Source organism: Amblyomma americanum, chromosome 6 (genome assembly GCF_052857255.1).
Source record: "Amblyomma americanum isolate KBUSLIRL-KWMA chromosome 6, ASM5285725v1, whole genome shotgun sequence".
In the NCBI taxonomy this organism is placed as follows: Eukaryota; Metazoa; Arthropoda; class Arachnida; order Ixodida; family Ixodidae; genus Amblyomma; species Amblyomma americanum.
In genome coordinates, this window is record NC_135502.1 from 98,211,912 (window position 1) to 98,239,284 (window position 27,373).

Here is a 27,373-nt window from a genome sequence, read left to right on the forward strand (position 1 = left end):
GGCTGCGTTTTTATGGAGGAAAAACGCTAAGGCGCCCATGTGCTGTGCGATGTCAGTGCACGTTAAAGATCCCCAGGTGGTCGAAATTATTCCGGAGCCCTCCACTACGGCACCTCTTCTTCTTTTCATCTTTCACTCCCTCCTTTATCCCTTCCCTTACGGCGCGGTTCAGGTGTCCAACATTATATGAGATAGATACTGCGCCATTTCCTTTCCCCAAAAACCAATTATTATTATTAAAAGCTTCAAGGCACCTGACGTGCGTTCCCTGTAGCGTCCGCATCTTATGTCTTTCGCAATATCTGTCTAGGCTAGGAAGTCTCGCCCAAGTATTACAGGAACGGATAAACAGGGGAGATGAACGAGGCGTTGTCGCCGCACGCGTCTTTCCAAGCGAACCACTATTCCAACTGCACCTCCTGACTGCGTTGTGCCGCTCGCGAGGTGAAAAGTGGTATCGCACTCTCTCAACCGGATTTTGTTCTCCCGGAAATGGTTTAACTCCTCGTCACCGAACAAAGTAGCGCTTGCTTCTGTATCGAGTAACGCGGTGAATTCACGCTCAGCAATGAGCGTTAAGTTGATGCGGCGTAAAATGCCTCGGTGAACATTTTTAACATTCACTCATTTTGTTAGCTGTGAGAGCGATCTGAAATGTGTATCATCAGAGTATTGAGCGAGAAATCTACGGTCGAACACCGTACCTTGACCTGCGTGCCCGATACTTCCGGCTCCACGATCCAGACACAGTCGGTGTTCGGGGGGTAGTTGTTGGGAAACCGTGGAGTGGCGATGAACGCCGTGTTGTCGCTAACGCGCAGTCGTCCACCGCAGTCTGAAATACGCAGAAGTGAAGCGCAGGCCATCCTGAGTTTAAAGCTTAGTTTAAGAAACATCAGTAAATAAGCCTCGCTAGCGCCGTCAGGAGGCGCCGGCGAATCATTGGCCAATTTCGTATAGAACGGCCTCAGCCTGCACACAAGCGTCCGCTGCTGCCTGCCATCAACGACAGTGTTGCCAATGTTCGATTTCTAGTGAGTGACAATGAAAGTAACTATGCGACATAACGGCAGCGAACGCGGAATGGCGGACACTAGCGCAGCCTCGAAATACGAAGAAGGGCACGCATGTAGGATACGCGGCGCAAGGTGTTCCCAGTCCTGGCGCTCAGCTTTCCTGGAGTAACATTCTCGGGAAAGGGCCTTCGGTCTAACCCTCGAAACTGGCGCTTGGCGTTAGACGATACAAGACAATAATAGGAGCAGATTTACTGGCTACTCTTGGAGGGAATGGTTTGAGGTCAGATGAAACAGTTTGCATTATAAACCTCCTCAGCATTCTTCATCAAAAAACAAGGGCAAATAGGCTTTTCCAAAAAAAAAAAATTATTTGCTTATGGAGTAGGTTCACCTCCCCGCATTTCTCAAATTCGCCCCTGAACACTTCCTAGCGCAGTTATATAACGGGGGGGGGGTGGGGGGGGGGGGGGAGGGGGCGGGGGATTTTGCGTCAGCAAACCATCCCTGCTTCTGCGTGACAGTGAGGTTGCCTATTTTGACCCATCATAGTGCACGTGCCTTGTGGTTTTGTTGTTCGGTTGTTGCCTGCTCACGCAGTGCCTTATGCTTTCATAAAGGCTACTGCAAATACAACGCGCAGAATAAAAGTCCGGCGTGGGCTTTGAGGCAAAAAAAAGTTGTTTTTATCTGCCACTGCTTCTTTGAATATGGGTCAGATGAAAAAATAAGAAGCTTCCTAAGGCACATGGAGCAAGTATATCACAAAGATTAAATGAGAAGGCGATATCTGATAGATTTCTCGTGGTGAGATGAGAGAAATGTTCATGACAAATCGTCGTGAAAGTATGGTAATTCTTGCACAAAACTATTCATTCAAGGAATTCCAATACGCAATACATTTATTTAAAGTAACTTAAACCGAGCTCGCACGTGAAAGGTTTTTGAAAGGTGTAATTATAATCTCTCTGCCTGTGGGACGTAGGCAAATAATTACTAATTTTCTTGAACTCCATCCGATGTCGCTTCCTTCTCTTGAACTTCTGCAAATACACTTGAGTTCCTATAAATTTTCTTGAGTGCGTTTAGTTTCTGTTGGAGGCATTCCTCTCGGTTGATGTTAATTGAAGCCATCGATAGAAGCACTTCATGCTTGAATAAACAGCGAGAGAGACACTCATCCACGACTTACCGTTTACTCGATAGGTAGCACTGAATCCTCCTGAAGTGGAATTGTGTGCCTTCCAATAGTAGATGGAAATTTTTGCCGAGTCCGCGATAGTCACTTCCCGGTCGCCGGACTTGCAGAGCCGACCTGTGAAGCATTTCAACGAAGAATTAGCGCTTGAGTTTCTTGCTTACGGAACGCATTTTCAGTGTGTCTACCTTGTTTTAACGTAGATGGCTTAACTGTATCAAAGGAACCACTACGACTGTCTACTGGCATGGCTGCTACATAAAGTTAAATGAATATTTTATAAGAGGCAGTTCATGTCACTCCACTGTGATCTTAGCTTCATGTCTTTTACTTGTAATGCCCTACTACATGAAGTCCACACACCGTAAGCAAAGACATCCTTCACACGCTCTCTTCCTTTTTTTTCATGGGAACGCCATGCGAATTATCGTCATTGAAGTAAGTGCATGTCAAGATTTACTTGGTCGCAAATTTCCGCTGAGAAACGATGCGAAATATGGGCCTCGTCTTTCGAGTAGATCAACCCGTTCGTTGCTAGTACTAGAGGGCACGCAGCTGCATGCGTATGCAATTAGGCGATGGTAAGGCTTCTCCTGGTGGCCGACATTGAACATTGAGAGCCGGAGCCTGCTCATGTTCTTGCATAAAAACAGCCTACACGACCGCCTCTTTGCCAGCCTTGGCTTATGCTATAAGGAAAGTATTCGAATTTAAAAGAACTATCACAGGGACACCTAACTGCATTATGCGCTCGCAATGCGATAGCATTACAAGCTGTTGATGCCTTTGACGGATGTCACGTCGCTTCACTCCAGCCAATGGGCGATCGAATGCTGTGTCTAATTATGCGTATTTGTCCCATTGGGCTTCTAATGCCATCACATTAAAATAACGTAATCTGTCCAGGTTTTGAAAAACTCTTGCCTTTGGCTCGGAAGACAGGATGAGCTGTTGAAAAGCACGTCAACAGCTGAGGAAGCAAGGATTTCGTATTTGGTTTGATGAGCGTCGGTATGCGTAAGGCATAGCCTTCTCCTTGAAGGAGGAAACGCAGCGAGAAGAGTTTATTCACGCTTCCCCTAAACCGCTCGCTGGGAGGGTATTACATAGGGGGGGGATACAGCTTTTTTATTAACACTTTACATTTCGAGAAGAACAAGATAAAGATAAAAACAATAATTAGAACACGTCATAACACAAAGCGGAGAAAAACAGAAAAAAAAAACAAAAATAATTACAACGCATTTCCATAACAGCTAATGAGTTCCTGGAATTTTTCATAGCGAGAGCTACACTGGGCTACCAGTCGAACATTTCGCGGTGGCCGGGAGAGGCCAGTTGTGCGCATGCGCCGCTACCATGGCAACCGCAAAGAAGCAGCAGCTACGGCGTGCGTTCGCCGTCGCCGCGGCCGCGCGCCCGCTCCACTACCGGAGCCGCGCGTGACGTCACGCGGATGACCAGTTGTGCACATGCGCCGATACCATGGTATCTAGAGAGGCCCACAGGTGTGCCGCGCGCTTCGTCGCCGCCTCGCCGCACACCGCTCTATTACCCGAACCGCGTGTCCCATGTGCAGCATTGCGTATAAAAGGTGGCACGTAATGAGCGGATGTATCACAACGTTTGACATGAATGCAGAGGAGAGTCCAGTCGCTGCTAAGCGGTGGTATATACAAGTGAAGATTAACTCATAGACAAGAGAACATTAGCTCTTCCGACCCTGAGGTTGTCGCCTGGCGCTTGGCTACTCAACAAAGTGAGAATGAGCGTAAGAAGGCGAAGATAGCAGCGGAGAAGCCCGAAAAGAGAGAACGGCTTGCCAAACAGTGATGCCAGACTGCCGAGAGTAATAGATGGTGCATAGCCGCCGAGATGGAGCCCAATGTCTCTCATTGCTAAACACACAGTGGCCACAACAAGCTCAGTCAGGTACAGAGATGGGCATTCTCCCGAGGGGGAGGCCTCATGAGGGCGTCCTCACCCTCACCTCATGAGGATTTCCCTCGGTGAGGTGAGAGTGAGGGAGGATGGACGCATTAAAATTCGTGAAGACGAGGGTTAGGGACGAAAGACATGATAAGGTGAGGGTGAGGGAGGGAAGACATGATGAGGTAAGGGCGAGGGAGGGAAGATATGACGAGGTGAGGGCGAGGAAGGCTAAACGCACTCTCTGAGAGCTAGGGTGGTGGCACGATCATCCTCCGGGCTAACGTTATTTTTCTGTTCAGCCCGTTATGAATTCCCCATTTTAAAGCGCTAGTTCTTAGGGTGAAGCTTCCCGCATAAAACGCAGTTTCTGCAGTTTGGAGGTACCAGAGGCTAACACGAAAGGCCGGGAGACGTACCCATTCTCCGTCGCCGCGATGTACTACACCGCTACAATGCTATGCCAAAAAAGTTATCTGCTAACTCAGAAAGCCTATTTTAAAAAATTGTGTAAAGTCTTGGTTGAAACACCCTGTATAGGAGGCCAAGGGGAGCGGATGGCTGCAACGTCGACGCTCGAAGCCAGACTTAACGCTCTGGCCACTCAAAACTCTTCTCATATGCCCTCCCTTACGGAGGACGGCGATAACATAACTGAACGTGTACCCTCGCCACCGACTGAAGCGCACCATCATGCCCTGGAGGCCCGAGTGGCGGCTATCGAAAAGATTGCTGCACAGCTTCCTCAACTCATAAATGCTGCCATTGCTGCCCAGATGGATAGCATAACTGCCCGCATCACGCGCTCGGTATCAGTCTTAACCCAGAAATGGATTCTCGAAAACCCACGTCTCTGTAAACGCGTAGGACCCCGTAGGGTTCCCAAACGCCCCACAAAACTCTCTCGTTGTATTGACGATTCCGATAACGAGGAATGCGCCCTCCGCACGGCTTCGGGCTGCAGCGGATCGAACCTCTTTAACACAGCAGCATCCTTCACCCCCTCAACCTCTGATCATGGGCCCGAAACCTATATCGCGAGCACCGGACCGGCGGAAGCGAGCCCACGTTCGCCTTTACCTTGAAACGTTTGAGTTCCTCGTGGGCGTGGTCGCCCTTCAGGAGCCCGGAGCCAATACCAAACTCACTATCAGACTTTCCAGAGGGACACACAAACCTGCATCTTAGTTCACAAAGACTATACAGCACAAGAGGTCACCCTCCCATCGACCCCCGAATACTCCTATGTCATGGTCGCGGTCTTACCTTTGCGGAGCAAAGACCCCTAGATTCATGTGCTTAATATATACTGCCTCCCAAAACTTAAAGACGTAACTTTTTCTAAGCTCTTTACAGAAGCAATGCGCGTGGCTGGACGTGACTCCCTGCTCATTGTAGGAGATTTCAACGCTCCATGTCGGCAATGCGGCTAACTTAGGGAGGAACCCCGAGGCAGAAAATTGGCGGAACTAATTTCGACTCCCGGTGCAACCCTCCATACCGATCCGGCCAACCCCACTGGCATGGGCAACTCGGTATCCCGGGTTACATGCCCAGATTTACCCTTACTCGCAATATTCGGCACGCCGACTGGCTTAACATCCAAGACACCCTTGGCAGTGACCACTGCATCATTAATACGACCGTTTACACACGGCCCCTTAAACGCCGCACAAAGCAAGCACATATTCCCGATTGGACTAAGTTCCGCTCGACACTTCCCTCTGTCGACATCGTTCACTCGGGATATCAAGAATGGGTGACCTCTCTAATAACAACTCTCCGCAAAAACGAACAATACATTCAGCTCACTGATTCCACCCCTGATGTAGACAACCATCTTCTCCATCTTTGGGAGGCCCGCCACAGTCTCACCAAACGATGGAGAAAGCAGGAACACAACAAGAAACTCAGACACCGCATTCTTGAACTCACCCACAAGGCTGCCGACTATGCCGCTCAGTTAGCCAACACTAACAGGGTGGATCGATGCAACACTGCTGCACGCCAGATGTCTGGCCGCAACACCTGGCGTATGTTTCGTGCACTTATTGACCCCAATTAAACGCGTGCAGAAACGGCGCGGCACCTACAACGTGCAATGCATAACTTTCCCGGTACTACAACACAACTGGCCCGAACATTGTGTGACAGATATCTCTGTACCACGGTGGACCCTCGCCTTTCTCAATGCTCATACATAGGGCAAACAAATCTAGAGCTCGACGCCCCCTTCAAGCTCCATGATTTGAAGGAGGCCCTAGCCAAAATGAAACATGGTACTGCACCAAACCGGGACAGGGTTACCGTAAAACTTCTGGCGAACCTTCCGGATGCAGCCTATCGTAGCCTCCTCGAATTCATCAACCATATCTGGATTGGAGAGATTCCTCTCCCCCGGATTGGAAAACAGCCTTCGTGACGTTTATTCCTAAGGCAGGCAAGCCAATTGATGTGGAGCACCTGCGCCCTACCTCCCTCGCATCTTGTGTCGGCAAACTGATGGAGACTATGGTGCGAGACAGGCTGTCGACTTACCTCGAAACACATCACACTTTTGCAGACACTATGTTTGGTTTCCGACCACAGAAATCCCCACAAGACATTCTTCTGCAACTCCATCATGACATATTAGAGCCCAAAGAACTCCCTCACAATGACAAGGTAGTCCTGGCCTTGGATTTGAAAGGAGCCTTTGATACTGTAAAACATGAAGTAATACTTAACCACTTCCAAGATACCAACTGTGGTCAGAATACATACCGATACATCTGGCAATTTCTCACGAATCGACAGGCCTACATTCGAATTCAAGGCCAGGAACACGGACCCTATACCATCGGATCCCGGGGTACACCACAGGGTGCGGTTTTATCTCCCCTCCTCTTCAACCTTGCAATGAAAGACCTTCCCGCAAAATTAAGCTCTATGCCCGGCATCTGATATGCCCTATATGCGGATGATATCTCTATCTGGGCAACAGAAGGCAATCTCGGGCACATGGAGACCTGCCTAAAACAGGCAGCGGAGCCAGTGGACACTTACGCTGTATACTGTGGTCTCCAGTGGGCTCCCACCAAACCAGAATTTGTCCATATTCGATCCTCTCCTCGGGACGACACTTCAATTCACCTCACATTCCCTTCGGGTCCGATTAGGGAGGCCAAGGAGATCCGCATCCTCGGTCTCTTTATTCACCAACAACGCAGACCGGACACAACACTCGCAAAACTCCGCATGTATGGTGATCAGCTGGGCCGTATGGTACGCCGAGTCTCCAACAAGCGTGGGGGGTTACGAAGCAAAGATGTCTTGCGGCTGGCATATGCCTTTGTAACGAGTAGAATTCTCTACTCAGCCCCCTACCTTCACATGCGCAAACACACCGAGGACCAACAAGAGGTCATGCACCGCAAAGTCATCAAACGGGCTCTTGACCTTTCCATTACCACATGCAACCAGCGTTTGTTGGACCTGGGGGTGGTCAACACCTATCGGGAACTCCGAGACGCCCATCTCGTCAACCAATATACGCGCCTATCACAAACGCCACCCGGTCTCCGCATTCTTGACCGACTCCAAATCCAACACACCATCACCTTTGAGGAACGGGTACGAGCGCCAGAACCCTGGAGACGCGCCCTCAGGGTCCGACCCATTCCCCGCAACATGTCACACTCTGACCACAATGGCAGTCGCCAGGCGCGTGCGGAAGCACTGGAGCGACATTATGGTCGACAACAACACGTGTACTACGTGGACATTGCCGGTCCCCACCGTGGGGGGTGGTTCACCGCAGCAGTGGTCCACGACAACACCACATTGGCAGGACTCACTTTCCGCGCCTACAGCGCAACACACGCGGAGGAAATCGCGATTGCGCTCGCACTCTCCCTCCCACAAGTGAAACACATCATTACCGACTCGAAGGGGGCCTGTCGGAACTATGAGCTGGGTTAAATACATCATCTCGCCTGGCACATCCTACAAAATCGCTGTCGGTCCAGCGACCCTCCAAACTGTAACCTCATCTGGGCTCCCGGCCACCAGGGACTCCAGGGCAATGAGTTAGCCGATCAGGCGGCCCGCGCGCTCTCTCCCCGGGCACTCACACTTGCTCAGGAAGCCTACTACGAGCCTACCCAATATCTAATTACATTCAAAGGCATCACTACATATTATAAGGACCGTCATCGTCGCTTTCCGGAACCCTGTGAGGGTATCCGGAGAGCAGACCAACGGATTCTCAAAATTTTTACAAATGCAATGCTGTGCCCGGCAGTATTGAAACACTTCAATTCAGAATTTGATGGTGGTTGCAGGCTGTGCAAAGCGACGTTCTCGGACGTTTTCTATATGGTCTGGGCCTGCCCTTCCAATCCCCACCCTTACCAATCCTTCATCTCCCACCCTTCTAGGGAGGCCATGGAGGCGGTGCTGCTCAGCTCCCATGACCTGCAGTCCCAACGGGCCTTTGTCGCCAGGGTGCGAGCGGCGCTAGACGCCATTGGGGCTCCAGAATAGGAGCTCCACCTAGATTTGTGACGACCTGGGCCATAGGGCCTGGGCCCAAACACCTCCTTGTAAATAATAAATATTTACCACCACCACCAGCAAACGGTACGTGCTACTCCTACTCAACCTTTCCTACCGCCTCTGATCTGCACGAAAAATGGCCTAAGTGCCCAAGGAAGACAGGGAAGCCGCCCAGTCTGGGCAATACCCCACCTTTTCTGTGCTAAGAACGATTATCGGACCGAGGCGCTTAGCCGCCGAGCTAAGCCTAACTCGGACTACGCGTATCCGCCGACACCGTTGGCGACGCCAGCTGTTATCATGGAAGTAACGGTTGAAGGCCGCACCATAACCGCACAAGAACTAAATTCCAATGTCTGGATGCCAGTTCACTATAAAGCCTACGCCTCCCGCCCAGCCAGCTCGACAAAACCACCTTAGCGCTCCGAGAACGCTATCTCGGACGCAGCTAACCCCATCTCCAAGAACGCGGCACGTTACGCAGCAGCCGCAACGGGTACCGGCAAGACGCCAGCTCGCCTACCACCTGCCACCAAGGAGGCTCGCCTCACAGTGCATCGCAGCAAGCCGCTGCCACCGCTCCAACCCAACCCTATTCGAGTAGCCGTTCGCCCGCGAGGTGACCTACGACTGCAAGACATGCCAACACCTCGACTCTTGAAGGCAGTGCAGACCCAGCTGAAAGTTATCCCACTGGACGACTTCCGCCTGCGTATCCACCCGACCACCAATACTTTCACCACGGCAACAACACACTTCCCAGCAGCCGAGGTTTTTAAGACGCTGACCTCCCTCACCATCGGAGACCACACCTACCCGTGCGCACATTACGTGGCTCCCCCACCGGGGGCTACCAGAGGAGTGATCACGAATGCCTATGACGATGAGCCCCCAACGCAACTCTACCAAAACCTGGTCAGAAGAAATCCGGAGTACAGCATACTAGCTGTACGTCGCATGGGAAAGACGCACTCCATTTTAAACACCTTCGACGCAACTACGCAACTCCATTAAATACATGGGAATCATCCACCGCTGCACGCCATACCACGGCAGCCCGGATGACTGCACTAACTTTAGACAACCGGGACACCACCACGACGTATGCCCAAGCCGCAAGACAAATCTTTGCCCCCGCTGTGGAGCACTGCACTCGGAACAAGACCCTCCTTGCACACCGAAGTGCATTCTGTGCGAGGGTCCTCACCTTACCGGCACAGGATTCTGCAAGGGATGAAACCTTCACCAGCCGCCCACAAACCCAGAAGCAAGAAGCGGTCGCATCCAGGAACATTTTTCCCCATTTGTCGTCCGGACCCATTAAGTCCAACTAACACAAGCAAGCTTAGCAGTTCTGTTGAAAGAAGGCTGGAAACCTCCTCCTTTCACACGGGCATATGACATCCATGGCAGCGACTTTCAATCTACAACACGCCCTGGCAAAATCCCAGGTGGAGGCAGCGCCGACTAAAGCAGAAGCTACAGCAGCCTGAGCAGAAGCCGCCGCCCTTCGACAACACATCGCGTGACTGGAAGCCCACATAAGTGCTCTTGCCACCGTATCTCCCATTCCATCGCCTCCGCTCCTACCACATACCAAACTCCGTCTCCCAACCCACCCACCACCCATATTCCGCCCAGGCACTCCGAACCTACTTCCTCTCATGATTGGCTAGCAATGGAGGTGGAGACTGAACAAATTCACCTCCGCGCACAATGCCCCCTCCCTCCGCGGCCATCTCACTAGACAGCATAGCAACCCAGCTTGAGTTCTTTGCTGCTCGCTTTGAGGCAAAATTTCAGGAAGCCATAAGTCACATAAACCCGTAATGTGCAACCCTCAAAGACGCTGTAATCCGCATAACACAAGCTAATGCTATTCTTAACAACCGTTTCGACGTACTAACTCAAGGATTCTCTGACCGCTACAATGATCTTGCAAACCGGCTCAGCACTTACGAAACCAGCCTCCCTAAACACAACCCCACTCCAAACAGACGCAAGAAGCCCAAAGCACGGGAAGGACCAGACAAGCCTATCCCTGCCGTAGCTCAGAACCCCCACACCCTCTTTACCGCTCCGCTACTGTTACCGCCCTCGTTACCCCCCCCCCCCCCCCTAAATACTCTCATGATGGCAGTTCCAAACCGTAACATTACACTCTGGCAGTGGAACTGCCGGGGCTTTGGGCAGAAGGGTCACGTCGTCCATCAAATGCGGTCCTGCGCTACGGGACCCGACATCCTTGCCCTTGTTAGAGATTAGGGGTCCTGGAGTCAGCTGACTCTTTTAGCGCCGCAGGTCCCTTCTACGAATGACGTTGTCGGACTTGGTTATGAAGGAAACTGTACAGGGTGTTTATTTTACATTATTTACAAGATTTAGGAACCCATTGGAGGGTGGTGGGGGAAGGTCGGAGGATCTGAGATCTGAGGATGATCGAGGATTCCTCCTCATGGTACTCGTCGTCCGGTTTTAAAAGGGTCCGGTCCCTAGGATTCCCTAGGTTCGAGGAGATCTTCGCCAGGTTTGGCGTGGCCTAACTTGCGTTGTCGTACACACACCATTTCACATAGGGACACGCCCCCGTCACATGTCTCGCCGGAGAGAAAGGGTGCCGCTGGACCATCGCCTCCACCAGAGAGAGCGCTGTCTTCGCGTCCGAACGACAGTTCTCACGCTGTCAAGCCGAACACGTCTTCCGGGAAGTCCAACACGTCTTCCGGGAAGTCCGAATGGGCGAGGCGCCAGCGAGCCGGCACAGCTGAAGGGGTGAGCCACTCTTCCTCGGTTTGCCGGTTGGTAACTGCCTCCGTAGCAATGTTGTGTACAAACGGCGGCAGAGTCGTCCGTCTCGAATCCGATAACCCAAGTGGGGACAGGCCGTGGGAACGAAGATGCCTATCGCCGTGCAGGGATACCGGCTGCAGGTGTCCCGGGCTGACTACGCACCTGAACCAGACGGGCGGTCGCCAGAATCCTTACAGCCCCTCCGCAGCCCGAAAAATCTGGAATGTCCAGCGTTGGCGACCGCTGGGCAGGATTAGATGAGATGGCGTCCGTGTTGGTCCCCTGGATTGCAATATCAGCGCCCCCAAGGCAGAACCCAAAGCACCACCAACAAAGGAAAGCGCAGGTGGGACGTTCCAAACAGCAAAGCACTGCTCCACCCCCAAGCACTCGGAATTCGCCAAAGAATCACCAGGCTTCTTCCATTGACAACAATACACTTTTAAAAAATTGTGTTCAAATTTTGGGTTAATTTTGTGCCGACTGAGCGCGAAACATCCCCTTTTGAAACTGCCACAGCCGGATTACTCGGAACAAAGTAAAAAAAAACTCACACAGGAGGAGATTCCTCTTAGTTTCCCGCTTACATCAGTCTCCTCAAGCCATCAGCATTTCCGTGGAGTTTCCCCTTCTTATAACGCACCGAGAAACTGTACTGTTGGAGAGCCAGACCCCATCTGAGCAAGCGACCATTTTTGAGGGACATCTGTCGCAGCCACGTTAAAGGACAATGGTCAGTCTCAAATACAAACTTTGCTCCGTACAGGTAACACGACAACTTCTGCGCTGCCCAAACTAAACACGCGCACTCTTTTTCGGAAGCGCTGTACGCTTCCTCTCTACTGGTCAGTTTGCGGCTGATGTACAGAACTGGGTGTTCTTCATGGTCGTAGCCAACTTTGCTTAAGACAGCACCCAGCCCTCTATCACTGGCATCACACTGGACTATGAACTCTTTCCCATAGTCGGGGTCCTGAGCAAGGGACGGGACACGAGTGCTTCTTCAGGCTTTTGAAGACGTTTTCTTTTTGGTTATCCCAACTTACGTTAGTAGGTGCTCCCTTTCGCAAGGCGTCAGTTAAGGGACTAGCCCGCTCTGAGTAGCTAGGAATATATCTCTGGTAGTACCCAACTAATCCCAAAAAGGAGCTAATGTCCGTTTTCGTCCGTGGTTGCGGAAATGCTGCGATCGGGGCAATCTTTAATTCGGATAGGCTCCTAATTCTCTGGCCTACCACGTGGCCCAAGTACGTCCCCTGAGCGAAACCAATCTACACTTTTCTGCCTTCAGTGTCAGTCCAGCCTGTCTTAAATTGGAAAACTCGGTATTTAGGTGTTCTAGATGCTCTTGCCAGGTTTCCGAAAAAATAGCCACATCGTCTAAAGAATGGAGTGGAAAGCACTGCATGGTCCTTCATTCAGTACGATGCCCATGCGTTTCAAAAAGCTGTATGGGGCATTCTTCAACCCAAAACTAAGCATTAAGGGTCGAAAGGTTCCCGCTGGGGAGATGAAAGCGGCGTACCTGCTTGCGCTTTCTGAGAGGCGAACTTGCAAATATCCCCGTACGAGATCGAGGGTGTAAATGAATTTCGCGTCGCTCACCCTTTCTATCCTTTCCTCTATGTTGGGAACCGGGTACAGCTGATCCCTGGTAATTGCATTCAGCTTTCTATAATCCATGCAGCGACGAGGATCTTTCCCTGGGGCCTCAACAAGAATTAGCGGTGAGGTATAGTCACTTTCCGCTGGCTGTACAACCCCTAACTCCAACATGCGCTGAATTTCCGCGTCCATGATTTCTTTTTGCCACGGTGATACAATGAAGGGTTTCGACCTTACCGGATCATCAGAGGTGAGCTCGATTTCCTGTGTCAGGAGGTGTCTTTCCCGGGCGACTGCTAAATAGGTCAGCGAATTCGCTCAACAGCTGCTTTAGCGTGTCGACCTAGGTCCCGCTTAGGAAATCTGCATTCATAGAGAGAGCCAGAATGTTCTCCACGTTGTCACTAGCGTGCACACCCTCCCTTCCAACCCTGACTCTTGCTGTCCAGCTCTTCTGGTTCATTTAGTCAGATTGACGATCCCGCTGCGTTCCACGAACGGCTTCGCCAGATTGCAGTGATAGATTCTCACCTGCTTTCCCCTGTCTGGAACCCTTAGTGTGTAATTCGTCTCCGAAAGTTTTTGAAACACTTCCACTGGACCATCCCAGTGAACTTCCAGCTTCTTTTTTCTCGATGGCCGGAGGATCATCACGCGATCGCTCGCGGTGAAACCTCGAAGGTGCGCGTTTTTGTCACAAAAGACCTTGGTGGCCTCCTGGGCAGCTTTCATATTTCGGTTTACTAATTCCCTCGTGTTGTTAAGGCGGTCTAGTAGCTGAAGCACGTACTCAACCACTGTCTTGTTCTCTCCTGTCCCTTCCCACATTTCTCTTAGCATTCGGAGGGGAGAGCGGAGGGCTCTTCCGTACACGAGTTCTGCTGGCGTAAACCCCGTAGCTTCGTGGGGGACTGTTCGTAAAGCGAAAAGTGTGGCCGGCAGACAATCCTCCCAGTCTGCTTTATGCTCATAACAAAGAGCACGTAGCACCCGCTTCAGCACCGAATGCCATTTCTCTATGCTGTTGGACTGCGGATGATACACCGAGCTGTGTAACAGTTTTATTCCGCATCTTTCTAGGAATGTGGTCGTCAAGGCGCTTGTAAAGACTGTCGCCTGATCGGCTTGGATTTCTGCCGGAAATCCTATTCTCGCGAACACTCACAAAAGGGCATCAACTATTTCTGTGCAGCTCAAGTGCTTCAACGGAATTGCTTCGGGAAATTTTGTGGTTGGACATAGCATAGTAAGCAAGCACTTATAGCCTGATTTCGTTTTAGGCAAAGGGCCTACTGTGTCTATTACAAGCCGGCGGAAGTGTTCCGAGATCAATGGAACAATTTTCAGGGGAGCCTTCCATGTCTCTCCCGGCTTGCCCACGCGCTGGCACGCATCGCACGATTTTACGTAGCGTTCTGCATCTTTGAAACAACCCGGCCAATAATATTCTATTAATAGCCATTCCTTTGTTTTATTGATTCCCAGGTGTCCTGCCCAGCCATTTCCGTGGCAGAGACTGAGAATGTCCGCTCTGTATTTTTCGGGCACGACCAGCTGATCAAATGTTTTGCCTTTTCTGTCCTGGTAGTCTCGGTATAATAAGCCTCCCTTCTCATGCATCGTTATGTTGAGTCTCGCGATGCCCTCCTTAGCTATAAGGTGCCGTCTTTCCAAAGTGGGATCCTGCTTCTGTTCTTTTATTAGGGACTCCCTGTTCACCTGCAGAAGGCGATCAAAATTACGCGATGTTGGAGATAAAACGGATGCTTCAGCGTTTTCTGCCTCCTCTACCGACTTAGTGGTTGAAGTCCATGGTCGTTCATCTGCCCGGTCAGCTGTCTGGCTTTCATTCCTCGTTGGTTCCCTTCCCTCCTCATTTGTTTGCAACGATATGCTGGCTGGTGGGTCTCTGGCTATCTGAGGTTCGGGAATCTGACTTAGTTGAGATGCGAACTGACGAGTTTCCGACCTCGTCAAAGCTTGTACCACCCCGCTTCCGAGCTTCTGGCCTTTCGCGCGTAGCAATTGGTCTGATCGATTCGAGAAGAGGTAAGGATATTGAAGTGACACGGCCTTCGAAACTGCGGCCTTAGTTATTAGCTCTCCAAACGGCCCACAAATTTTCACTCTAGCTATGGGAAGGCATACACTGTGTTCTTCTACTGCCTGTTTTATCCACGAGACTTCCCCCGTAAAAACGTCTGCGGAAACGTAAGACGGATGGACAACGTCCATCGTCGCGGCGCTATCACAAAGCACCCTGCATGGTTTCCCGTTAACGTGCAGCTCGTGCAGGTATGGCTTAAGGAGCTCTAGATTCTCGGCGTTATCCTCGACGCTCGAGAACACCAAACGTTGCTTTGTACACTTGGCTGCAAAGTGCCCGACACCACTGCAGTTGTAGCAACGAAATGGCCTACTAGCCTCAAACTCTTTTTTCGCGATTTTGTCTGCTCCCTTTCTCTTCGCCTGTTCTTCACACTTTTCTTGTGCTACCTTCGTTGCCTCCGATTGCTCCGAACTTCTAGCACTTCGCGTCTTTCTGCTAGGCCCTTTATCTCGCAATCGCGTTTCGAGCGTGTGACGCACCCTCTTCAGTGCTCAACCTTCTGTGAGAAACGTACTCCTCTGCTAGCTCAGCGGCCCTTTCAACTGTGTCGACTTTTTCCCTGTCTTGAACCCACAGTTTCACCACTTTGGAAATGCTTTGGTAAAATTGCTCAATGCAAAAACACTCGATGATTTTGTCTCGGCTTTCATAAACCTCGGCCCCTTTTAGCCACTCTAGCAGATTCGTCTTTAGGCCATACGCGAAATCCGGATAGCCCTCGCTATCGTTTTTCATTGTGTTCCTGAAGCGTTTTCGGAAAGCTTCGGCTGACAGCCGGTACCTTTTCAGCAGAATGGCTTTGACGTTTTCTTAGTTAGCTGCGTCTTGTGTGCTAAGTCTCGCTATGACTTCAGCTACTTCACATGGCAAGAGTGTCAGAAGCCGTTGCGGCCATGTACTGCGAGAAAAGTTCTCCCTTTCGGAAGTTCTCTCAAAGTTTCCCAGGTACAATCCTATGTCCCTTCCACTTTCATAGGGCTGCATGAATCTGTTCATTCGATATGATTGTACATCGCTTGCTCTTTCAGGAGACCCGGCTCTCGTACTGTCGCTTTTTTTCGATTTTCGCTTTCAAGCTGCAATCGCTTTAGATTTCTTCTTTTTCAGCTTCCCACTTTTGCCGTTTTTTCTCTTTTTCCCATTCCGCTTCCCTTTTTCTTTTTTCCTCCTGTACCAAATTCCACGTATCTACCAGCTGATCGTCCTCTATGTGTTTTTGAATCGGCTTGCATATTTCAGGTTTTGTAATTTTGCCCTGTACTGCTATTGACAGTTCCTCGCATAACAACAGCAAGCCCGACTTTGACAATTTCATAAGGTCCATGACAACGCTTTCTCCGCTTTGGCAATGCTATCTGCAAAATGTCGTGAGATTACTCTTTCTGAATTGACATACACTTCCCAGTGATTCTAGATTATTCTGTCAAAATCTGAAGCCTGGCGAATCCTATAGCAAAATCCCGAAACGCTTACCGGTTGAGAAAGCACGGTGTCGCACGGTCCATCCCACCGCTGGCACCAGTTGTTAGAGATGAGGGGTCCTTGAGTGAGCTGACTCTTTCAACGCCGCAGGTCCCTTCTACGAATGACGTTGTCGGACTTCGTTATGTAGGAAACTGTACAGGGGGTTTATTTTACATTATTTACAAGATTTAGGAACCCATTGGAGGGTGATGGGGGAAGGTCGGAGGATCTGAGCAGATCTGAGGATGATCGAGGATTCCTCCTCATGGCACTCGTCGTCCGGTTTTGAAAGGGTCCGGTCCCTAGGATTCCCCAGGTTCGAGGAGGTCTTCTCCAGGTTGGGCGTGGACTAACTTGTGCTGTCGCGCGCGCGCACGCGCACACACACACACACACACACACACACACACACGCACGCACACACACACACACACACACGCACGCACACACACACACACACACACGCACGCACACGCACACACACACACACACACACGCACGCACGCACGCACACGCACACACCACTTCACATAGGGACACGCCCCCGTCACATGTCTCGCCGGAGAGAGAGGGTGCCGCTGGACCATCGCCCCCAACAGAGAGAGCGTTGTCTTCGCGTCCGAACGAGTTCTCACGCTTTCAAGCCGAACACGTCTTCCGGGAAGTCCGAATGGGCGAGGCGCCAGCGAGTCGGCACAGTTAAAGGAGTGAGCCACTCCTGCTCGGTTTGGCGGTCGCTAACTGCCTCCGTAGCAATGTTGTTTACAAACGGCGGCAGAGTCATCCGTCTCGAATCCAATAACCCTAGCGGGGACAGGCCATGGGAACGAAGATGCCTATCGCCGTGCAGAGACCCCGGCTGCAGGTGTCCCGGGCCGACTACGCAGCTGAACCAGACAGGCTGTCGCCAGAATCCTTACACCCTACAGGAACCCTCAAAGGCACTTACCTTAATCGGCTATACTGCTGTTCTGCCCACATCCTCCACACCCTCTCGGGTACATTTCTAGTTCGTCGCTCAGTCACCACCACATCCCATTCCATAGTGATGGAAGGTATTGATCACCTTCTAATTGAGCTTGTGCCGCAACACGCTTCAGAGAACAGTTTCTTCATCTTAAATGTATATAGCCACCTTAAGTGCCTACTAAGTAACTTCGAACGCCTATTTACACTTGAGAACCGCATAGCCAACAAGTTCCCTTTCCTCGTCGTAGGAGACTTTATTGCCTCACACACGGCCTGGGGTTACCCACACGACACACCGAAAGGACGTCGGGTTTGGTCAGCCGCGCAACAAGCTCGCCTCTCCCTGCCCACCGACTCTGCCTTTCCTACAGGCACGGGAAACCGTGTTTGTAAAGACACAACACCAGACCTCACGTTCGCCCATCGCCTTCCTCACGCCACATGATGCAACACACGAGAGAATCTAGGTTGTGATCACTGCATTGTCGAGATTCTCTCAAACATTCCTACACCGCAGGCCTCCCAGACGCACCACTTTCACGAAGTGGCACTCTTTTCATGTAGCGCAGCCCGTACCTTCGCCCCCATCGCGGACATCACCGAATGGTCCAAGCAACTACAAAGTGATGTCCTACCCGCAGCTCGCCTCCTACCCTATTCTCTTCAACATGGCACTCCTTCATCTACCTCGACAGCTAGATCAAATGCCTAAAATCCATTCTAGCCTCTACGCCGACGACATCACTGCCTGGGAAAACAGCGGCAGTGATGCCGAAAGTGAAGAACATATATAAATGGCCCTAACCACCACCGACATATACGTACGGGAGCGTGGTCTGATCTGCGCTCCTTCAAAATCCGAGCTCTTTCTCTACCGGCCCAAAAAACACGATTCAGTCAATCCACCCATCTCCATCACCCTATGTACCTACCCCATCTCACTAGTAGACCTCTAGTAGGCCACTAGTATTAGAACAAGCTTGGGCTTGTTTGCTCCAGTGGCGCGCACGGAGAAGTCATAAAGACTCTCCAAACACATGGTCAACAGACCACCCGACTGATTCGCCGCATAGCGAACCACAGGGCTGACCTCCGCGAGCGACACATGGCTCGCCTCACCCAGGCTTGCGTCATAAGCCGCACTACATATGCGCTTGCATACCTACCCCTCAAACAGAAGGAGCGAGACCGAGTAAATGCGCTCCTGCGAAGTTGCACGAAAACGGCTCTACGTCTTCCCTCCAGTACATCAAACGACCGACTCTTCAAACTCGGTGTCCACAACACCTTCGAGGAACTCACAGAAGGTACCGTTACGGCACAAATATCTCGTCTATCCAACTCAGAGGTTGGCCGCACTTTATTATCCCATTTAAACCTCACCCCAACTGCACACCCTACCGAGGGGGTCCTCCTTACTCCTATCCTCCGCAATAACCTCAGCGTACCCCCCGTCCTCAAGAGCAGGCAACCTGAGCAGGACAGGGACCGCAGAGTAGCAAGGGCTGGGGCCCTCCACAAGCAATATGGCGATCACCATGAGGTGGTCTACGTGGATGCAGCGGAGTACACGCCAGGCTCCCGTATGGCCCTGGCGGTAGTCGACAATCAAGCAAAGCTTCTGACCTCCAGCTCAATCTTCACCAATTCTAACAATTCTACCACAGAGGCAGAAGAGGCAGCCATCGCGCTTGCTCTTATTTCTACATCTGCCACAAAAGTTTTCTCTGACTCTAAATCTGCCATTCTCAACTATGCTAATGGTTACATATCCGGTACTGCTGCTCGTTTATTACGCTTCTGGCAGCCCCGGCGCCCTATAACCCTCATCTGGACGCCAGCACATGCCGGCCTCCCTGCAACGAGGAGGCTCATTCCCTACCCCGAGGTCTCACATTCCGGGCCGGAGTCGAGCCCTATCTACGGGCCGACGAGCGCCTGCTCTTCTTCCGTGATATTCTTTCGCACTACCGGGAACAATGAAGGGAGTACGCACCACCAGCCCCATTCCTCACTATAGCGCAGGCCGCACACTGGCGACGACTACAATCTCGGACTGCTCCAAACCCCATACAGCTGCATTCCCGACACCTAGGCCGATTCCCCTCGTCATGCAAACTTTTCGGCAAACCAGGAGACTTTCCACACACCCTGCTCACATGCCCCACCTTCCCTACTCCCCCATCACCGACCGTGGCGGAGTCTTACTGAGGAGACTTCTTACCGAAACTTCTCCTCAAGACCAGCGCCGCCTCATCTCCAGGGCTCTGAGAAGGATTGCTCTCCAATGGCTATCCTTCGCTTTCTGGGGGTGCCTCCTCAAAGTGAAGGAAGGAGAATTCAAGTGCCATGTAGGGGGGGGGGGGGGCTTGGCCTCCGCCATTTAAATGGTTTGCAGTAAACGTTTCCACCACCACCACCCTGTATAGAGTGCAAACAAGGGGGCACTGGCCGGGCCGTGCGGGTGGCGGCCGGTCCAACGGGAACCGTGGCACCGCAATCAATATTTTCACTGTCTTCTCCAGTCTGTCATATGATCAGAGTGTAGAGTAAAACATGTAGAAAATATACCTAGTAAGACTTGAATTTCCAAGCCTTGTTTAACGGAACGGAGCGCGATTTCAGCTCAGTGAGGTTTCAAAGAACTGGCTGCGGCTCAAAAAATGCTTTTACGAAATTCCACTGTCAAAGCAAAGCCTGTTGGTGGCATTTGTGTGAAATTTTTTATTCACACTGCGAGTAGTTCAGTACAGTCACATCTGTTTTCTATTTTCGCTGGCATTGCTGTATAGGAAAGCGCTGCCGCGATGTGGTGGGCAAAGCCAACCACTGCAGTCTTACCATGGAAATAAAGCAGAAACTTAACCACCTTGGTACGACGTTGTAAAAAAGAAAGTTGTACTGCTCTCCAAATTACAGGAGCAGCTGTTGGTTTGTTTCTGTGCCTGGTCTTACCATGGAAGTAAAGCAGCAGCTTAACCATCTTGGTCTGTATCATCGCTCGCTCTGCCTTGCATTGCACGATGCGTTAGAAAAGAAAAAAGGTGGTACTGCTTTCCAAATAACAGGAACATCTCTTATATATTTCTGTCCTGGTGAGACCTGTGGCCACGTAATGGTGGGCCTGATTTTACGAACCAAATTTCTTGCAGCCATGGTAGGAAATTCACTCTCAGTGCTCGTATAATGCGTAAACGTGGAAGCAAAAAAAAATCACAGGCGGTTTAGCTCGAGGTTTTGCTTGACCTAAACTGACTTACTTCAGTTGATATACCATATGGTGTAAGTTTGCATGATATTGCATCATTTTAGACTTGTACTAAGGTAGAAGTGGTCATTCTCTACATACGCAGATCCCTAGGAGTCCTGACTCCGTTCCTGGCGCAGAGGCACAACAGTTAAGCTACGCGCCACTGCCCTGCGATGGTAGGTGCTGCCATCGGTGGCGCTTGTGAGTCCCTTGTTGTTCCTGATGAATCTCTCGCGACTAATGATTAAATTGAACTGCCATGGTGGGCAGTTTGCTCACAATCCAATGGGCAGCTTGTGATGACGTCATAATGTCACGTGACCAAATGGTCCACGTGCTAGAAGCAGGCTTCGAAACAGACAGGCGACTGCTTTTCGGCGGAGTGTAAGCACTAAGGCGCTAAAAATGCAACCACAGGAACCTTGCTCTCCAGACTCGCGGAGTTAGTGATTAACGTTATTCAGCCGAAATTCTGTATTTTATTGACCCGTTTGATTTTGAAGTGGCCTGAAAAGTGTTTTATTTTAAGCGACTGTATAACGACCTCACTGCAGCGGAAGGCCGGCATCGGACTGGGGGAAGAGACTAAAGAAATAAAAAAAAAATTCATAGCTGGAGGAGTGGGATCCGAAACCGTGGCGGCACTAAAAAAATCAGTTCCGCTGGCCATTGCTTCAGACCACTACGCCATCGCCACAGCTTCTTTTAAGCATGGTATTTATTACTTTGAAAATATATTTCATTTACAATAAGTAAATTATGTACAAAGCATTTAGGAAATTCTACGAAACACATCGCAAAAATACCGAGCAACAGAGCACTAAACGCGAGGTAAGGCTGACCACTTCACCAAGAGGGACTGCCACTCCGATTTAAAGTCGGTCAGTTCATACACTTCCACAGAAGAATAATCAGTTGGGAGAAATATTAACATCCTGCCTGAACGAACTGCCTAGCTTACATGCTGTGCTTGCAGTGTCGTCGTCTTCGTCACGTATCCGCGTGCACGCGTGTTGAACTGCCAGTCACTCATGTTGTTGTTTGTTGATGTTGTTTGCCTCACGTTGTAGTTTGAAAGTGTGGTATTCATCATGTAGCATTCGAGCGCGTGGAAGCGTCATCAGACGAGCATGCAGCAAGCGGCATGCAATGGCGGAATATTAGCAGCAGTGAAATTCAGAAGACCCAGTGCTATCGCAATATCATCGGGTAAGGGTAATTAGACCTACAAACTTTCTTTGTTCCGAGTCTATTCTGTGCGTAGCACTTATTGCAGTTGTCGAGGTAAATGCTGCTTCATTGTTTTCTACGTATTCTTGGCATACATTAGTTTTTGCACACAGAAACAACAACGCGCTAACTGATTTTAGCAGTGCATATAGATAACAATGAAATGTTAGAAGTGCAGGGCACACGTATGCGTGCAGTGCATGCCAGGGGTAAAGGAAGAGGGACATTTTGGGGCTGAACTCGTAACTGTCTCGGCTTCGTGTTACGTATTATAGCTCAACTAACACACGCACACGTACACGCGCAACAAATAAGCCCCTAGCCTCTCGTCCAACAGTGCCTTGAAGGCGTATCTTATATATTTAGTACTCAGTAATATCGCCACAAGTTGGTTACTACAAATAATAACACGAGTTTTAAAGCGACTGTTAGTGAGGGTGATGGTGAGGGAGGGCCGAGGGTACGAGGGCGAGGGCAAGGGAGGCCCAGCAAATTTTTGGAAGTGAGGATGAGGGTGAGGGAGGGCTGGATAATATTTCAAAATTAGGGCGTGGCCGAGGGAGAGCCATGAATTACAAATTGAGGGTGGGGAAGGAAAAGCAAAAGTGAGGGCAGTTGCCAACCTCTGGTCAGGGAAGCGTGTCTCTCGCTACATATATCCTGGAATAGCCGAGCTAAGCCACTGCAAATTTTGTTATGTACGTTTCTTTAGCGATGTCCGCTGGCGAACTATTCTATTAAACGATTATACGAGGAATGAATGAGTTGGCATGAGACCATGAATGGTACTGTATGCTTTTAATCTTGAAAGAATGATCATGTCGTGGAAAATGATACAACATATTGCGGTTGTCATGTTACGCCGAGAAATGAAAAGAACATCATGGCACGCTCGTGATGACCTTCCAGAGATATTGGAGCTTGCGGTGCAACTATTCAACCACTGAGAAAGAATTTCTTGCGGTACTCCGGGCCATCAGTAAGTTCCGCCCATACTTCTACGGAAGGACCTTTCGCGTTGTCAGTGATCACCTCTCGTTATGCTGGCTGGAAAGCCTAGAAGACCCCTTTGGGTGGTCGGCGAGGTGGAGGCTCCGTTTACAGGAGTACGACGTCACGGTCGTGTACAAGTCGGCGCGGAAGCACCAACTTGCGGATTGCTTATCACGCGCGCCAGTGGACCTGGCTTACTCAGAAATCATTGAAGACTTCCCTTTCCTTGGTGCCGTTATCGTAACCGATATGGCGCAGCTTCGAAAGGAGAACCCAGAGTTAGCGCCGCTCATCGCGTACCTGGAAGGCTGCGATGATCCCCGTGTTCCTCGTGTTTTCCGGCGTGGGCTGCAATCTTTACCTCTGAAAAACGGCGCACTCTTCAAGCGCAACTTTGAGAACAGGCTCCCGGCGCAAATCCTCTGTCATCAGCCCCGAACACCACGTCGTTTCATGGCGACGTATTCGAGGGCGTCGAGGATTGGCTCGAGATCATCGAGTGTGTTGCCTGTTACAACGGCTGGAGCAGTGACCGTAAGCTCCACAACGTCTATTTCGCACTTGAAGAGTCGGCTCGGACATGGTTTGAAAACCAATAAGCCTCGTGTACATCCTGGGAGGCCTTCTGCCGCAACCTGATAGCCACTTTCACGAATGCTGACCGTCGAGAGCGAGCAAAAGCTGCGTTACACTCGCGCAACCAGCGCCACAACAAGAGCGTACGCGTGTACTACGAAGACATGACCCGCCCTTTTAAACGCGCGGATCCCAACATGACGGACGACAAGAAGCTTCGCAATCGTGCTTGCGGCCGCTTGGCAGCCTGGAGCAGTTATTCTGTCCCCGGCCGTGTGGTGCGTGATATTCGTGATAATATTACACTTGAAATGCGCACAAACCACTGATTAATCGTAAAAAACCATGAAATTAGCTTTAGAAGCATTGATGAATAAACGACTATAATGATAACATAAGAAATAAGTTACTTCGAGATAAGTCTGATGAAAGCATTCAGTGCTATTCGCATATAAAATCCACTGCGACGAAGTAAGAGTATACTGGACAGGCCACTAATGTATAGACAGAAAAGTAAAATGACAATATAGAGCAAAGTGTGTTGTTAGGCGAGATGGTAGAGGTGCATTCTAAGAACAGCGCTCGCAGACAATGGACCAGAAGAAGGAGGACGGGACAGCGCAGTTTGTGCCTTCCTTGTTCTCGCCCATTGTATGCGAGCGCTGTTCTCCTTGGAGCACAATATAAAGCCTTGCAATATCCTATCCATTGGAATACGAAATGAGAGATCGAGGGGGAATACAGTGGGGAACAAATATTAGGTTGGTTCAACCTACAAGGATTGAAAAAATAATAAGCCCCTGCCTGCACCACTGGCGTATAACAGGCTTACTCCAATTTGAAGATAAAATAAAAGGCCCGAGGGCAATTGTAATTTTATCACCCGGAGGTGGGGAAAGTGGAAAAAAATTAGGGAGTGGGGGAAGCGACATAGCGACCCACATCTGGGGGACCGGGCCCGGCGAGACACCCTTTATCTCCCCTGAGACGTAGCGGAGAGGATGGGTGAAATGAACAGGTTGTATGGTTGTCAGGAAAAGGGTTATGGGCACAGGGATGGGAATGGGGACAGCGAGTTTTTTGCTCTGACCTTTCGAATGTCTTGACTCCAATGCTGGCCTGCCTGGCCAGGGCAGGGAGGGCGTCAAGATTGCCCAATGGTGCGGCCCCGCTCATGGGATGCCCGAACACCCACCAAACGCAACGGGCTCCGACCCCCGGAGACATCAAAACCTAATCCAGGGTCAGCTACCTCTGCCCCTCCACAACTTTCAGGGTTTGTTTCCAACCTGCCAGCTACTAACCGTCGAGTGCTTTTCGCAGTTTTTCAGACACCGGAAGTATGTGTGGTGTGATTCGGCCAATAGAGTCTTGTGTCGTCAGCGGCCCTCCGACCCTCGGCACCATGGTCTAACACCTCCGGGGAACCTACCTGTGCTTCCAACTAAGCAACCATGCACTTATTTTCTACCCTAGCTTGCTCCGCCCCTACTGAGGAAGGAGTGTTCAAGGCTGCACTGACCGGGCCACAAATCATGGACGCGGCTTAGGGTGAGATGACACGGGCCTACTACGCTCCGCCGGAACTACACAACATCGACGGTTCTCACACTGGTCCATTTACGCCCCTATACCTCGCCGTCCCGCAATGACCACTACAACTCCGCGGTCTGCCGTGAGGCCGCTTCCCCGAGGAGCCTGGCTGCTGTGAACCCCCTCTCACGGACCTGGTTTCCCCGTAACCAGAAACCGGCGCGTCGGTCGCCAGACGTGCATGCCCCCGCGTGCGGAAGGAGATAACATGTATTTGAAAACCTTTGAACTATCTACATGCCTTCCGTGCCGGATTTCGTGGATCCAGCCTGGGCGTGTCTCCAGGCCTACCTCCGCTCAGGCGTCGGGCCGCACGAGCGCAACTGGCCCTCACAGTCGCTGCCACTCCCATGGGGTTTCGCATCCCCAGATGATGGGCCCCGGCCAACCCATCCCTACCGCTGGCGTTGCACCGGAGCAAAGCATAGTAGCCGAAACTACACCGGCCCATATGCGATGGGGGGGGGGGGAGGGGGGAGAAGGAGTGGAGATTTCGCACAGACGAATTTCCCACCAAATAAAGTAGGGGAAAAATTATTGTGGGACCATAAAACGAACGAAAAATAAAGGGTCCCTGCCCGTGCAGATAAGTGTAACGGGCATAATAAAGTAGGGGACAAAAATTATTGTGGGACGATAAAAACGAAAAACGAAGTGTCCCTGCCCGTACTATTAAGTATAACGGGCTTAATATAGTAAGGGAGTGGCACTCACGGGAGACGTGGATGAACTCAGCCCTGCAGTTGGCGTTGTCCGTCGCGGTGACGTTGATTCGGTCCAGGGTGACGGCTAACGTCTGGTTCGCCGTAACGGACAGCGACCACTCGCAGCCGTAGAGACTGCCCGCCGTCAGCGCCTCGGCGGGCGCCTCCAGCGTGCCGCTCGGTTCGCTGAGCTTGTGCCAGCACGCTGCGTCACCGAGCACAAAAGCTCTGAAGGCGATCGACTGGCGAGAACACGGGGAAGTGTTAATGTGCTTCCGATTACGTGGAGGCCGCATTAAAAGGAAGCTTGTTTTTGATGCCTGATTGGACGTAAGTTTCCGTTCGAATAAACTGCATGTTGGAATTAACTGAGTTCGAATGAAGAAAAGTTCTCATATAAACTGTTGCCGCTCTCTCATAAGCGAGCATCTACGCTCTGCGCTCTTGAACACAGGGTTTCGGTGCAGGTTCCAGCGTTTAAAGAGAGAGCCTTAAGCGGAAAAAAAAGTGATCATTGGCGCTTTCGACAGAACGTTCAGTTTTTACAGCGTGGAGACAACGGGTGCCCGGACTGGTTGCATGCTAGCACGCGTAGAGCTCACACGGAATACTTTTCTACGACTAAAATTATTCGCCGTTTCTCCACACCTGAAGACGTCGCCGTGAACTTGCAGTCTCTCGATGATGATTGGACATCACAGCAGCACGAGAAATAGTGCAGTATGTAACCCTGACTATTTATTTTTTCACATATTAGAGCAGCACGAGACATAGTGCTCCTGATTGCTCCTGCCCTTGCATCTTCAGTTCAGTATGTAACCCTGGCTATTTTTTCTACGTTCATTAAAACACACATCTTATATTCACAATTACAATAGTGAAAACACTAAATTTTTCAATTACTTTGTACAAACAATGACTCACGTTTAAAACAACAGAGACATGGCTGTTCAAACATCTATTGTTGCCGATAAACAATCAACTCTGCTTACGGAGCAACTGGTCATGTCGGCGTTTTACAAAGAGACTTAGCGTACTGTGCTCCAGCCTCATCGTTGTGCCAACGTGCAGAACTATTTTTAGCTTTCTTTCTTTCTTTGTTCCTTTCTTTATTTTTCTTTTTTTTTCGTTCTTTCTCTCTTTCTTTTTTCTCTTCTTTCGTTCTTTTTCTTCCTCCTTTCTTTCCTTTTCTTTCCTTCTTTCCTTCTTTCTTTCTTTCTTTATTCCTTCCTTCCTTTCTTCCTCTATTTCTTTCATTCTTTATCCTGTGTTTACGCGTCCAAGCTTTTTAAAATGCAACACGAAGAAACCCAAAGCTATACTTTGCTGTGCTAAGATTCATGTAGATGTGAAGAAACCTGTGTAGGTCCACTGTACACAGAATTTTCTTTTTTAAAGCGGGATACCCCA

General features: G+C 50.5%; 1 protein-coding gene and 1 pseudogene across 1 annotated transcript in view; one reads left to right on the top strand and one right to left on the bottom strand.

Moving 5' to 3' along the window:
• The window catches only part of LOC144093912 (cubilin-like), a 245,887-nt gene that overhangs the window by 55,011 nt on the left and 163,503 nt on the right, over window positions 1–27,373 (bottom strand). Inside the window, exons 49-51 of the mRNA XM_077627662.1 lie at window positions 25,974–26,168; window positions 2,209–2,331; window positions 705–835 (exon numbers count right to left, since the gene is read on the bottom strand). Of these exons, the coding sequence (XP_077483788.1) occupies window positions 705–835; window positions 2,209–2,331; window positions 25,974–26,168 (449 nt within the window). The remainder of the gene's footprint in view (window positions 1–704; window positions 836–2,208; window positions 2,332–25,973; window positions 26,169–27,373) is intronic.
• On the top strand, window positions 8,980–10,944 carry LOC144094397 (uncharacterized; annotated as a pseudogene).